The 16,050-nt window shown below is 42.1% G+C and overlaps 1 protein-coding gene across 1 annotated transcript in view; it reads right to left on the bottom strand.

Annotated features, from left to right (window-relative positions):
* Window positions 1-15,611, bottom strand: part of LOC100673775 (signal-regulatory protein beta-1-like) — a 65,486-nt gene extending 49,875 nt beyond the window's left edge. Inside the window, exon 1 of the mRNA XM_064276469.1 lies at window positions 15,539-15,611. Within this exon, the coding sequence (XP_064132539.1) occupies window positions 15,539-15,611 (73 nt within the window). The remainder of the gene's footprint in view (window positions 1-15,538) is intronic.
* Between the last annotated feature and the right edge of the window lie 439 nt (window positions 15,612-16,050).

Genomic DNA, 16,050 nt, shown 5'->3' with positions numbered 1-16,050 from the left:
GTGTGTGGACTGGGCAGACACAGAAGCCCCTGTGTATCCTCACAGCAGCCCATGAGGTGAGTGCCGTTATTACCATCCCTTCTTACGGGTGGCAATAGGTCTTGGTTTGGTCTTACAGACAAGGGAATTGAGACCCAGAGAGGCAGGCAAGTGGCAGAGCTGGATTCAAACCAGAAGGCTTGCCACAGAGCCTGTGTCCACCACGTGCGTTAGCTTTTCCAGAGTATAAAGGGGTCCCTCCGGCTTTGGCTGCTGACTCTCAGACTGCCAACAATGAACACACATGTTTCCCCAGCTGAGATAAACCAACACCCAAAACCAAACCGGTTGCCGTCGAGTAGATTCTGACTCATAGTGACCCAATAGGACAGAGTAGAACTGCCCCACAGGTTCCCAAGAAGCCGTTGGTGCATTTGAACTGCTGACCTTTTTGGTTAGCAGCCTGAGCTAAGTGACATGCATTTACTCAATGACATTTGCCAAGCTTTCAGCATACTCTACTGCCAACATCTGATAGTCTCCAGATGGGGTTTCCCCTAAGCTGACACTATTCACAGATTCCTTCTATAGAGCTTTTTACAGCTCTCAAGAAGCACTTTCCACAGCTCTTAGCTCTCTCAATCCAGCCGTTCTTGTGTGGGAGAAAACAGCATCAGTTTTTCCATTTTGCTGATGGGGAAACTGAGGTTCAGAGGGGAAGATGCTTGCTTGAGAGCACACAGCTCAGCAAGTGCGACATGCTGGATTAGAACTTAGGAATGGCAAACTCAGAAGCGTAAACAGGTCGAGAGGGGCAGAGTAGTGGGTTTCAGGTCTACTAGCTGGTAAATGATGGAACAGGGATTCTACCTTCTCTTTTGAGCCCCAAAGCATAAAATTGTGATAACACAATAATGGTTAATGTGCTTGGATGCTAACTGAAAGGTTGGAGGTTTGAGTCCCCCCAGAGGTGCCTTGGAAGAAAGTCCTGGTGATCTAATTTCAAAAGATCAGCCATTGTAAACCCTGTGGAGCAGAGTTCTACTCTGACACACATGGGGTCTCTGCGAGTTGGAATAGACTCTACAGCAACTGGGTTAGTAATGGCGGCTAATGAGCCCCAACCCCTGCCCCTGCTGAGAGCATGATAGATCTCACCTGATCTCCACAGTGACCGAGCAAGACAATGCTGTCACCACCCCCACTTTAGAGAGGACAAGACTGAGGCTTAGGGTGGTACAGCCCCTTGGCCAAGGTCACAGGTCTGGCAAGTGGTCTGACTCCACCTGCCCCCCCACATTATACTACCTTGTGCAATGACTTTTTGGGAGGAGGGTGACCACAAATCAGGCCCTCCAAACCAAATTCCAGGGGAAAGAATGCAACGTCAATTGTGTGATATTTCATGGTTTGCACAGCACCTACACATTTGTCATGCTTTCTAACCTGGGCAGGAAATTATGGGAAGCTGCAGTTTTTAGTACAAAATCTTGTGTTTATTGGTTCCTCCCCCAACTCCACCTTGCACTGATATTTTGTGTTCTTTGATACTCTACGGCCTCTATGGCATGACTCGAAATGAGAAGAAACAGCTGCAAACATCCATTAATAGCTGGAATGTAAAATACACGAAGTATGAAATCTAGGGAAATTGGAAATTGTCAAAAATTAAATGGAATTCATATACAGCTTTAGTGAGCTGAAATGTACTGGTACCAGCCATTTTGAATTGGACAATCAGAGGTGGGGCCAGGATGGTGGAGTAGTAAGATGCTTCTGGTGAACCCTCTTACAACAAAGACCTGAAAAAACAAGTGAAAAGATTACATTTATGACAAGCTAGAAGTCCTGAACATCAAAGGCAAAGTTAGAAAATGGACTGAGTGGAAGTGGGAGGGCGAGATTGTTCAGAAGCGGAAAGGAGTTGCCAGACCTGAATTGCCGGAAACCCTCAGGCTGCAGTGTGTTGGTGGTAGCGTTAGGCTGTAGTTTTCTCAAAGAGAAACAGCCAGCTGCACAGCCTACTCAAACCTCCAGAACCAGAGAAAAATGGTGCTCTTGGCAAAAGCTAAGTACTTGAGTATACTTGGCTTCAGTGGCTGTCAATTTCCTTGGGCCTGAGATAGGTTCTGTTGCTTATCCTGGGCCATTCTCCCAGCTGTGGAGAAGGAATAAATTCACAATTGGGGAAAAGATAATCTGCCAGTTCCACTAACCTGGGGAGCTCAGGACAGAAACGGCTCCTGTCCAGGCATAAACAGTCTGCAGACTTTAAATACCTTTCTGCCCTGCATGGACCTGTGTGGGTCTATTGCAGGAGAATAGGCCATGTTGGCAGACTGCAACTGTTTCAGCTGTGCTGTGGAGAGGTGGGTGTTTGATGTTTTACACTGTTTTGCCTATTAAACAGGGTCCTCGCATACCCACATCAGGGGCCTAAGGACCAGTGACTCCACCCAGGCCACCCAGCCACCCGCGAAAGGGGTCTAAGGATAACTGGTACCTTCCTGTTCTTACAACCAAAAGCATTGGGTGCCCAAGGTCCATCTGCAGAACCCACCCACCTGTGTGCTCTAGGGGACAGGGATGTTCTTTCCTCACAGACACTAGGGGGATGGTTGTCAGCCCCCTGCCTTGTTCAGAGCATGATCCCCTGCTCCAACCAGATACCTTTACTTACACCAATCAACCCTACCCCTCTAAGACTGTAGGACAGAACCTGTGCCACACACTTGATGACCAACTACCTGGACACCTGAGCTGAATTCATACAAGAAAAGTGAATGGACTCCTAGGCTCATATCTGGTAACAGCTCTAGCCATCTGGTGACAGGACGTTAGAGCTTCAAAGGCAAAAATAATCAAGCTAGCTCACTCAAGCAACCTATTTGGATGTATCAAAATAAAACAAAGCAAGAAGCTAGGATGTAGTAAGCAAACATAAACTAATACAATAACTTATAACGGCTCAGAGACAACAGTCAATATCAAATCAAAACAAAGAATCAAGGGATTTTCTGGATGAAGGTGCACTCCTGGAATTACCGGATGCAGAATACAAAAGATTAATATACAGAACTCTTCAAGACATCAGGAAGGAGATCAGGAAGGAGATCAGGCAGTACTCAGAACAAGCCAAGGGACATACAGATAAAGCAACTGAAGAAATTAAAAAGGTTATTCAAGAACATAATAAAAAATTTAATAAACTGCAAGAATCCATAGAGAGACAGCAATCAGAAAATCAGAAGATTAACAATAAAATTATGGAATTAGACAACTCAACAGGAAGTCAGAGGAGCAGAATTGAGCAAGTGGAAGGCAGAATTGGTGAGACTGAAGATAAAACACTTGGCACCAATATATTTGAAGAAAAATCAGAAAAAAGAATTAAAAAAATGAAGAAACCTTAAGAATCATGTGGGGCTCTGTCAAGAGAAATAACCTACAAGTGATTGGAGTACCAGAACAGGGAGGGATAACATAAAATACAGAAAGAATTGTTGAAAATTTGTTGGCAGGATACTTCCCTGATATCGTGAAAGATGAGACGATATCTATCCAAGACGTTCATCGAACTTCACATAAGGTAGATCTTAAAAGAAAGTCACCAAGACATATTATAATCAAACTTGCTAAAACCAAAGATAAAGAGAATTTTAAGAGCTGCTAGGGATAAGCAAAAAGTTACCTACAAAGGAGAGTCAATAAGAACAAACTCAGACTCCTCAGCAGAAACCATGTAGGCAAGAAGACAGTGGGATGACTTATATAAAGCATTGAAGGAAAAAAAATTCCAGCCAAGAATCATATATCCAGCAAAACTGTCTCTCAAATATGAAGGCAAAATTAGGACATTTTTCAGACAAACAGAAGTTGAGTTGGGCAATCATATGGTCTACTATGCTGGGAAAGATAAGTTAAAGAGGAACAGCATCGCATTCACTGTCAAAAAATTTCAAGATCTATCCCGAAGTACAACTCTGTCAGTAATAGGGTAATATCCATATGCCTACAAGAAAGACCACTTAATACGACTATTATTCAAATTTATGCACCAACCACTAAGGCCAAACAGGAAGAAATTGAAGATTTTTTACCAACTTCTGCAGTCTGAAATTGATTGAACATGCAATTAGGATGCATTGATAATTACTGGAGACTGGAATGCGGAAGTTGGAAACAAAGAAGAAGCGTCAGCAGTTGGAAAATATGGCCTTAGTGGATAGAAACAATGCTGGAGATTGCATGATATAATTTTGCAAGACCAATGACTTCTTCATTGCAAATACCTTTTTTCAAAAACATAAACGGCAGCTATACATGTGGACCTCACCTGATGTAATGCACAGAAATCAAATTGACTACATCTGTGGAAAGAGATGATGGAGAAGCTCAATATAATCAGTCAGAAAAAGGCCAGGGGACGATTGTGGAACAGACCATCAATTGGTAATATGCAAGTTCAAGTTGAAGCTGAAGAAAATTAGAACGAGTCCATGAGAGCCAAAGTATGACCTTGAGTATACCCCATCTGAATTTAGAGACCATCTAAAGAATAGATTTGACCCACTGAACACTAACATTATCATTAACATCACAGGCAAGTAAAATTTTGCTGGAGATCATTCAAAAGTGGTTGGATTAGTACATCAACAGGGAACTCCCAGAAGTTCAAGCTGAATTCAGAAGAGGACGTGGAACGACATATAACATCACTGATGTCAGATGGATCCTGGCTGAAAGCAGAGAGTATCAGAAAGATGTTGTCATGGATTGAATTGTGTCTCCCCCATATATCTGTCAACTTGGCTGGGCCATGATTCCCAGTGTTATCGTCCACCGTTTTGTCATCAGATGGGATTTTCCTCTGTGTTGTAAATCCTATCTGATGTTGATGAGATGTGATTATCGGCAGTTACATTAATAAGGTGAAACTCAAGCTTTGAGATTAGATTTTGCCTTGAACCAATCTCTTCTGAGATATAAAGGAGAGTAGTGAGCAGAGAGACATGGGGACCTCATTTCACTGAGTAAGTAGAGGTAGGAACAAGTGTTGTTTGGAGCCAGAGTTCCTGCACTGAGAAGCTCCTAGACCAGGGGAAGATTGATGACAAGAGCTTTCCCCTAGAGCCAACAGAGAAAGAAAGCCTTCCCCTGGAGTTGGTACCCTGAATTCAGACTTCTAACCTCCTAAACTGTGAGAGAATAAATTTCTCTTTGTTGAAGCCATCTACTTGTGGTATTTCTGTTATAGCAGCATTGGATGACTAACACTGATGTTTACCCGTGTTTTATTGGCTGTGCAAAGCCATTTGACTGCGCGGATCATGACAAATTATGGATAACATTGGGAAGAACGGGAATTCCAGACACTTAATTGCGCTTATGAGGAACCTGTACATAGATCAAGAGGCAGTCATTTGAACAAAACAAGGGGATACTATGTGGTTTAAAGTCAGGAAAGGTGTGCGTCAGGGTTGTATCCTTTCACCATACTTATTCAATCTGTACTCTGAGCAAATAATCAGACACTGCTTGCTACCAGTGGTCCCTCTTACAACAAAGACCCTAAAAAACAAGTGAATCGATTATATATGACAATCTAGGCGCCCTGAACATCAAAGGAAAAGTTGAGGAATTGGGCTGAGCAGCAGGGGGAGGGAGAGACAGTTCAGAAGTAGTGAGGAATTGCCAGACTTAACCAGCAAGAACTGGCACCCTGCAGGTCGGATTGGCTGGTGTGAGTGGCGAGGCAAGCAGTGGTGCCCGGGATGCATTTTCCACACCGGAAGAGACCAAGCAACAGAGTCTATTCAAGCCTCCAGAACAAGTGAAAAGTGGTGCTCAATTGGCAAAAAAAAAAAAAAAGTACATGAGCCTAACCTACTGCACAGACCAAAAAACACCCCTTTGGGAAAAAACATCTCTCCTATTTACATGACCCATCCCCACTCTGCATTGGGTCATCGGCCTGCTTCAGAGATTGCTGTGTCCCCTGGGCCAGATGTAGGACCCGTCACTCTCTCTGAGCCATTCTCCCAGGATTGGAGAAACAACAATTTAACAAACAGGAAAAAAAAAATCTGCCAGCCCCCTAAGCCGGGAACTCAGGGCACGCACAGCTCCTTTGCTTAGGCACAAGCATAAGGGACCCAAGGACTTTGAATGGCTTTCACCCCTGCATAGACCTGTGGGAGCCTATTTCAACAGCTGTGGCAGATTCATATTTGACACCCCTCTGCCTATAAAGCAGGGTCCTCACCTACCCACATCAGGGCCCGGAGGACTGGTGGCTCCACCCATGCCACCTAGCCAACCACAACAGAGGTCCAAGAATAAGTAGTGCTTCCCAGTCCTTACAGCCAACAGCATAGTCTGGATGCAAAACCCATTCAGCTATGCACTCTAGGGGAGAGGGACATGCATTCCTCCCAGACACTCAGGGACAGCTGTCAGCCCCCTGACTTGCTCAGTGGATGACCCCCTACTGCAGCCAGACACCTGTGCCTACAGGAATCACCCCTTCCGGTCTGGGACTGTAGGTGAGAGACTGCACCACACACTTGGTGACTGACTACCTGAACACCTGAGCTGAATCCATACAAGAAAAGTAAATGGTCTCCTGGGCTCACATACATAGTAACAGACCTAACCACCTGGTGACAGAATGTTAGAGCTTCAAAGCTGCCAGTGATCAAGCTAGATCACAAAAGCAGCCTATTTGGGAGTATCAAAACAAAACAAGAAGCTAGGACAATGTAAGCAAACATAAAATAAATAAAAATAATAACTTATTGATGGCTTGGAGACAACAGTCAGTATCAAATTACATAAAAAGGGAGACCATGATGGCTTCAGCAAGCTCCAAAAACAAAGAATCAAGAAATTTTCCAGAGGAAAAGAATTTCCTGGAATTACCAGAGGTAGAAAACAAAAGATTAATATACAGAACTCCTCAAAAGATCTGGAAGGAGATCAGGCAAAATGCAGAACAAGCCAAGGAACATGCAGACAAAACAATAGAGGAACTTAGGAAGATTATAGAAGAGCATAACGACAAATTTAACAGGCTCCAAGAATCCATAGAGAGACAGCAAACAGAAATCCAGAAGATTAACAATAAAATTTCAGAATTAGACAACTCAATAGAAAGTCACAGGAGCATAATTAAGGCAATGGAAATGAGAATTAGTGAAACTGAAGATAAAGCACTTGACACCAACTTATTTGAGGAAAAATCAGATAAAAGAATTTTTAAAAAATGAAGAAACTCTTAGAGCTATTTGGGACTCTATCAAGAAAAATAACCTACAAGTGAATGGAGTTCCAAAACAGGGGTGGATAACAGAAAATACAGAGAGAATTGTTGAAGATTTGTTGGCAGAAAACTTCCCTGGTATTGTGAAAGATGAGATGATACCTATCCAATATGCTTATCAAAGCCCACGTAAGGTAGATCCCGAAAGAAAGTCACCAAGACATATTATAATCAAACTTGCCAAAACTAAATATAAAGAGAGAATTTTATAAGTGGGTAGGGAAAAATAAAAAGTCATCTACAAAGGAGAGTCAATAAGACTAAGTTTGGACTACTCAGCAGAAACCACGCTGGCAAGAAGGCAATGTAATGACATATATAAAGCCTTGAAGGAAAAAAATTGCCAGCCAAGAATTATATATCCAGCAAAACTGTCTCTCAAAAAAATGATGGCAATATTAGGGCATTTCTGGACAAACAGAAGTTAAGGCAATCTGTAAAAACTAAACCAAAATTACAAAATATACCAAAAGGTGTCCTAAGGTTAGAAAATCAGTAACATCAGATAACAACCCAAGACTACAACACAGGACAGCGCTGCCATATGTCAACCCAGATAGGGAAGTCACAAAAATAAATTAAAGCTAAAAAACTGAAAATAGGGAAACAGAGGCATCAATATGTAAAAGATGACAACATTAGAACAAAAAAGAGGGACTAAAAAATGTAGTCATAGGTCCTTCATATGGAGAGGACATCAAGGCAATATAAAGAAATAAAAATTTGTTTAAACTTAGAAAAATAGGGGTAAATATTAAGGTAACCACAAAGGAAACTAACAATCCTACACATCAAAACAAAAAACAAGAAAAACATAAAGTCTCATCAAATACTAAATCAACAACAACAAAAAGGGGGAAAATAAAATACATAAAGGAAAAGAACTCAGCACAGAAAATGAAGCAGAACAAAGAAACTGTCAACAACACACAGCAAAAAGGCATCAAAATGTCAGCACTAAACTCACACCTATCAATAATTATACTGAATGTAAATCGACTAAATGCACCAATAAAGAGACAGAGTAGCAGAATGGATTAAAAAAACAATCTATATGCTGCCTACAAGAGACACATCTTAGACTTAAAGACACAGACAAACTAAAACTCAAAGGATGGAAAAAAAATATACCAAGCAAACAGCAATCAAGAAAGAAAAGGAATGGCAATATTAATCTCTGACAAAGTAGACTTTAGAGTAAAATCCACCAGAAAGGATAAGGAAGGACACTATATAATGACTAAAGTGTCAATACACCAGGAGGACATGACCATAATAAATATTTACACACCCAACAGCAGGGCTCCAAAATACATAAAACAAACTCTAACAGCATTGAAGAGATAGACAGCTCCACAATAATAGTAGGAGACTTCAATGCACTACTTTTGGTGAAGGATAGACCATCCAGAAAGAAACTCAATAAAGACATGAAAGATCTAAATGCCACAATCAACTTGACCTCATAGACATATACAGAACACCACCAAACAGCAGCCATGTATACTTTCTTTTCCAATGCACATGGAACATTCTCCAGAATAGACCACATATTAGGCCATAAAGCAAGCCTTAACAGAATCCAAAGCATTGAAGTATTACAAAGCATCTTTTCTGACTATAAAGCCCTAAAAGTAGAAATCGGTAACAGAAAAAGCAAGGGAAAAAAATCAAACACATGGAAACTGAACAACACCTTGCTCAAAAATACTGTTACAGAAGAAATTAAGGATGGAATAAAGAAATTCATAGAATGAAATGAGAATGAAAACACTGCCTATCAGAACCTTTGGGACACAGCAAAGGCAGTGCTCAGAGGTCAATTTATAGCAATAAATCACACATCTAAAAAGAAGAAAGGGCCAAAATCAAAACATTAACCCTACAACTTGAACAAATAGAGAACAGCAAAAGAAGACCTCAGGTACCAGAAGAAAGCAAATAATAAAAATTAGAGCAGAATTAAACGAAATAGTGAATAGAAAAACAATTGAAAGTGTTAACTAGACCAAAAGCTGGTTCCTTGACAGGATCAACAAAATCAATAAACCATTGGCCAAAATGACAAAAGAAAAACAGAAAAGAAAGCAAATAACCTGAATAAGAAATTAGATAAGTGATATCACAACAGACCAGCCGGAATTAAAAAAATCGTAACAGAATACTATGAAAAATTGTACTCTAACAAATTTGAAAACTTAGAGGAAATGGACAAATTTCTAGAAACATACTACTTACCTAAACTAATACAGAGGTAGAACAACTAAATAAACCTATAACAAAAGAAGAGATTGAAAAGGTAATTAGAAAACTCTGAGCAACAACGACAAAAACAACCCTGGCCCCGATGGCTTCGCTGGAGAATTCTACCAAACATTCACTGAAGAGCTTACACTAGTACTACTCAAACTATTTCAGAACATAGAAATGGAAGGGACACTTCCAAATTCATTCTAGGAAACCAGCATAACCCTGATAACAAAATCAGGCAAAGACACCACAAAAAAAGAAAATTATAGACCAATATCTCTCAGGAATATAATTTGAAAATTCTTAGCCCAGATGCGGGGCTGTTACAGAGCCACGCCACTCCCCAGGCATTGTCATTTGTGAGGGCCACGGGGCTGTGTTTCCATATGAGAAATCCTGTGACTCAGTTAAAAGCTTCTGCCCCAGAAGAAATCTTTCTTCAAACCTCCATCTAAGCCCAGAGGGGGCTCCTGCCCTGGGTCTCCAAACCCTACAACTTGGACAAAGTTTAATCCTGATTGAGTCCTTAAACTCCTCCTTCCCTCAGAGGCCACCCAAGGAGGCCTAAATTCAAAATCTAGGTTCCCTACCTCATACTCCTTGGACAAGTTTTGGACTGGGTAATCAGTTCTGGGAGTCTCTGTGTGGTACAAAGGGTTAACTTGTTCAGCTGCAAACCGAAGGTTGGAGAATGGAGTCTACACAGAGGCTCCTTAGAAAAAATGCCTGGTGATCTATTTCTGGAAAAATCAGCCATTGAAAACATTATGGACCAACACCTTATAGGATTTGGTTCCTTGATTTGGAGATTTAGGGTCATGGTCTCATGGGAAGTCCCAGGTAAATGACCCAATAACGTGTGTAATGCTTCTGTTCTACCTCCTAGTTTGTTTCATAGTGCTTGGCATCTTAAAAGCTTGCAAGCGGCCATCCAAGGTACAACAATTGATCTCTATTTGCCTGGAGCAACAGAGGAAGGAGAGGCAGGAATAGGAGGAGGATATGGAGCATGTGGCTAACTGCCTCCATGAACAATCGCCTCCTTTGCCATGAGACCAGAAGAACTCAGTGGTGTTTGGCTACCATTACTGAACATTTTGATCAAAGATTCTATAGAATGTTCCTGATCAAAAGGAGGAAAATGCAGAACAGAATTTCAAATTCTTATGGACTCCAGACTTTCTGGAGCCACGGAGGCTGGATGAACCTCTGAAACTTTGCCCTGAGATAGTCTTTAAACCTTAAACCAAAAAAAAAAAAAAAAGTCCCCTGAAGTCTTCTTAAAACCAAACAATAGTTTGGCTTAACTAGTAAAGAATGCCTGCCTTGAGCGTTGTGCTGTTTTAAGATATATCTCTATGGGATCAAACTGACAACAGCAAATGGAAAGATTAGATGGGAAATTTAGGGGGCAGTGAGTTTATGTTAATGAAGGAGTGACAACTCGGAAAAGGAGGGTAAGAATGGTTGAATAACTCAAAGAATATAATCAGTGTCACTGAATTGTACATGTAGAAATTGCTGAATTGGTGTATGTTCTGCTGTGTATATTCTCAACAACAACAACAAAACAAAATAAATTATTAAAAAAAAAAAAAAAGCAAAACCCTATGGGGCATAGTCCTACTTTGATACACATGAAATCGACATGAGTTGGAGTCAACTTAATGGCAACTGGTACTGGTAATCAGTTTTGGACTCAATTTTCCTCATCTGTACAATGGGGATAAGAGCCACCTCCTCATGCTTTGATTTGCTGATTAATGAGCTTATGTCAATAAAGGGCTCAGCACACAGTCTGGCATGAGGTTGACAATCAATGAACATTGGTTCTCCTACCTTTTCTCAACATATGGTTCAAATCAGGATTTCACACATGAATCACACCATGGGTCTCCAGGGGTCCAGTGGAAGAGGCCCCTGAACTGGGTATCAGGCTGACTGGGCTCAAGGCTTGGCTCCAGCATTGACCAGCCAAAGCCACACTGTTTCTTCTCCATTCTGTTTCTTTTGCAAACATGATGGATCATTCCCATTTCCCATGTTGCTGTGAGTTTTAAGTGAAGACTTGGGCTTGTCCAGGACACAGAGGAAGTGCTCCGTAAGGGCCACAATCAGCAGGACCACTTTATGTATTTGCACTTACTGAGCCCTGGAGGGATGTAACACAGACGGCTGCTGCGCACCACACGTTATTCTGAACATTTGGCTACATTAACTAACTTGTTTAATTTTTACCACAACCCTATTAGGGAAGCATTGTTACTTATTCCCATTTTATAGACAAGTAACTTGCCCAAAGTCTAACAGCCTGTAAGTGATGGAACTCAGAACTGAACTCTGGCAGGTTGGTTTCAAGAAATATCTGTGCTTTTAATCACTTTACTAGATGGCCTCTCAGCTGAGATGTTAGCACTTGTGGGAGGAGGAGGGGTGCTCTTCGGTCTGCTTCAGAGTCTGTGCCCAGCTCTGGGGAGAAAGAGTGGACCAGCGGGAGAAACGCCCACAACCAGAATGTAACCCAAGGATGCTGGATTCTGGGTGACTTCATAATGTGCAAATCACTATTTATCAGTTTTTTTCTACTGTTGTTGTTAAATGCCGTCCAGTCAATTCTGACTCATTGCGACCCTGTATACAACAGAACGAAACTCTGCCTTGTCTTGCACTGCCCTCATAATCGTTGTTATGCTTGAGCCCATTGTTGCAGTCACTGTATCAGTACATCTCGTTGAGGGTTTTCCTCTTTTTCGCTGACACTCTACCATGCATGTTGTCCTTCTCAAGGGATTGATCCTCCTGATAATGTGTCCAAACTATGCGAGACAAAGTTTCGTCATCCTCACTTTTAAGGAGCATTCTGGCTGTACTTCTTCCAAGATAGATTTGTTTGTTCTTTGGCAGTCCATGGTACATTCAATATTCTTCGCCAGCACCATAATTCAAAAGGGTCGATTCTTCTTCAGTCTTCCTTATTCATTGTCCAGCTTTCTCACGCATATGAGGCTTTTGAAAACTCTATGGCTTGGATCAGGCTCACCTTAGTCCTTAAAGTGACATCTTTGCTTTTTTAAAAAAATTTATTTATTGTGCTTATGTGAAAGTTTACAAATCAAGTCAGTCTCTCATACAAAAAGTCATACACACCCCACTGTGAACTCCCAGCTGCTCTCCCCTTAAGGAGACAGCATCTTCCTCCTTTCCATCCTGTATTCCCCTTGTCCATTCAACCTGCTCCTGTCCTCCTCTTCCTTCTCATCTCACCACCAGACAGGAGTGGCCCACATAGTCTCATGTGTCTACTTGAACCATAAAGTTCACTCCTCACCAGCATCGTTGTCTATCTTATAGTCCAGGCCAATCTCTGTCTATAGAGTTGGTTTCAGGAATGGTTCCAATCTTGGGCTATCAAAGGGTGCAGGGACCATGACTGTCAGGGTCCCTCCAGTCTCAGTCAGACCATTAAGCCTGGTCTTTTTTATGAGAATTTAAGAGCTGCATCCCACTGTTCTCTTGCTCCATCAGGGATTCTCTGTTGTGTTCCCTGTCAGGGCAGTCATTGGTGGTAGCCGGGCACCATCTAGTTCTTCCGGTCTCAGGCTGATGGAGGCTCTGGTTTATGTGGCAGATCTTTGCTGTTTAACACTTTAGAGGTATTTTGCAGCAGATTTGCCCATTGCAATGCATCATTTGATTTCTTGGCTGCTGCTTCCATGGGAGCTGATTGTCAATCCAAGTAAAATGATATCCTTGACAAACTTCTCTCTGTTTATCATGATGTTGCTTATTGGTCCAGTTGTGAGGGTTTTTGTTTTCTTTATGTTGAGGTGTAATGCATACTGAAGGCTGTAGTCTTTGATTTTCATCAGTAAGTGCTTCAAGTCCTCTTCACTTTCAGCAAGCAAGGTTGTGTCATCTGCGTATCGCAGGTTGTTAATAAGTCTTCCACTAATCCTGATGCCACATTTTTCTTCATATAGTCAAGCTTCTTGGATTATTTGCTCAGCATAGAGATTGAATAAGTACGGTGAAAGGATACTACTGTGTCGCACACTTTTCTTGACTTTAAACCATGCAGTATCCCCTTGTTCTGTCTGAACAACTGCCTCTTGTTCCAAGTACGGGTTCCTCCTGAGCAAAATTAAGTGTTCTGGAGCCCCCATTCTTTGCAATGTTATGCATAATTTGTTATGATCCACAGAGTCAAATGCCTTTTTATAGTCAATAAAACACAGGTAAACATCTTCTTCATACTCTCTACCTTCAGCCATCATCCATTTGACATCGGTAATGATATTCTTTGTTCCATGTCCTCTTCTGAATCCGGAGTTTTCCATACTAGTTGTGTTATATGTATATATATATTAGAAACTATTAGAAATATATATGTTTTTTAAATATATATATTTAATATATATATCATATTATGTAGGATATAATATGATATATATATATTGCACATGTACACACACACACACATCCCTGGGTGGTACAAGTAGTTAACCCAGTCACTGTCAACTGGAAAATTAGAGGTTCAAGTCCACCCAGAGGTGCCTTAGAAGAAAGGTCTGATTGTCTGCTTCTGAAAAATCAGCCACTGAAAATCCTGAGGAGCACAGATCTACTCTGACACACATGAAGTCACTGTGATTCAGAGTCAAGTCCACAGCAACTGGAAAAAATATATATATACATATACATACGAGCCGTGGTGGTGCAATGGTTAGGCTCTCAGCTGCTAATCACAAGGTTGGTGGTTTGAACACACCCCACGGTTCTGTAGGACAAAGGCCTGATCATCTACTTCCATAAGATTACAGCCAAGAAAATCCTATGGGGCAGTTCTGCTCTGTCACACAGGGTCTCTATGAGTAGAAAATCAACTCCACAGCAGCCAGCAACAACATACGTATACATATAATCTACATCTGCATATATATACATATACACGCACACATGTATTCATACATATATATACACATACATGTATATGCACATACGTATACACACATATATGCAAGTACATACATGTGTATATGTATAAACACACATACACACATATATATACACAGAAACACATAGGTATATATACACACACATAAACACATACTATATATAATACACACGCTCATACACATATGTATATACACATACATACCTGTACACAAATATATACATATGTATAGGGTCACTATGAGTCGGAATCGACTCGACGGCACTGGGTTTGGTTTTGGTTTTTTATATATACACACACACATACATGAGTATGTACGTATATAGGCAGTCAGCTTCCCAGGATCTATGGTCTTCAGCAGGAACAAAGAGTCCGACGCTGCACCCTCACTTCCTCCTTCAAGAGGTTAAGCCCCAGGAGGGCATGGAGCCTTGACAGGGTGTCAGGTGTGTGGGAGGTGAAGAAAAAAACAGCAAAAACTTATTGCTGTAGCACCGATTCTGACTCAGAGTGACCCCGTGTGTGTCAGAGTAGAACTGTGCTCCATATGGTTTTCATTAACTGTGATCTTTCAGAAGTAGATTGCCAGGACTTTCTTCTGAGGTGCCTCTAGTGGATTCGAACAACTAACCTTTCAGCTAGCAGCCAAGCACTACCCAGTGACTCTGTGGGAAGTGAGGAAGGACTGGACAAAGCACTGGAAGTCCTGTTGGGTAAACCCTGCCTGGACCTGGCTGGGAGAGGAAAGGACCCCTCCAAGGAGGGAGATATCCCTGGGGCAGAAGTAAGACTTCTGGGGGGATTTCTCTGGAAGTTCCTTGTTATAAAATCAGCTATTTAGGGCAATGCCTTAAGAGGAAGAGGCAGAGGAGAAAGAGGTCTGAGGACTGTGAAGTAATTAAAGAAGGGGGGACAGAAGGTGAGGTGGTGTGGGACAGAGACTCATCTGCCCCACTGCCAAGCAGAGAAGGGTACCTCTGTCAGGCTTAGGTGAGCATCCCTGCAAGTTGGTGCCTGAGGGCAGCCACACTCACCTGTGAGTCCCAGCAGCAGAGGCAGCAGCAAGGAAGGCAGAGGCAGGCGGGGCTGGGTGGCAGAGACCAGCATTGTCGCGGTCCCTGGAGGTTGCTCTGTGCCAGTGTTGCCCTGAGGAAGCCCTAGACTCTGCTCTGTGGGAAGAAATGCAGGCTTTTCTCCCGTGGTATCAGAGGAAGTGACTGTGATGGGAGGAAAGGGCTGTGAGATTCTGGCAGTTTCTGCTTCTAGATTGTGAAATAGAAACCAGACACCATCTAAGAGGTTACCGAGCTGAAAGTTCCAAGAAACAATGATTTTTGGAGAGTTGCTGCCAACCCCTTTAGTGCCCAGGCTCTGTGCCCTGGGCCCTACGTGCCATCTCAGGAACGCTGGTGCCTGTCCTGATCCAGGAGCCCCGGGACATGGACTGGGTGAAGGCTTCTGCCCCAGAACCTTGCAACGGTGGAAGGTGTGTTCAGCCTCTTGTTCCTGCCCAACATCTGGGCTCAGAAAAGCTACACAGCTGGAG

This window comes from Loxodonta africana, chromosome 24, assembly GCF_030014295.1.
Source record: "Loxodonta africana isolate mLoxAfr1 chromosome 24, mLoxAfr1.hap2, whole genome shotgun sequence".
NCBI lineage: Eukaryota > Metazoa > Chordata > Mammalia > Proboscidea > Elephantidae > Loxodonta > Loxodonta africana.
This window is presented reverse-complemented; position numbering and strand designations above follow the sequence as displayed.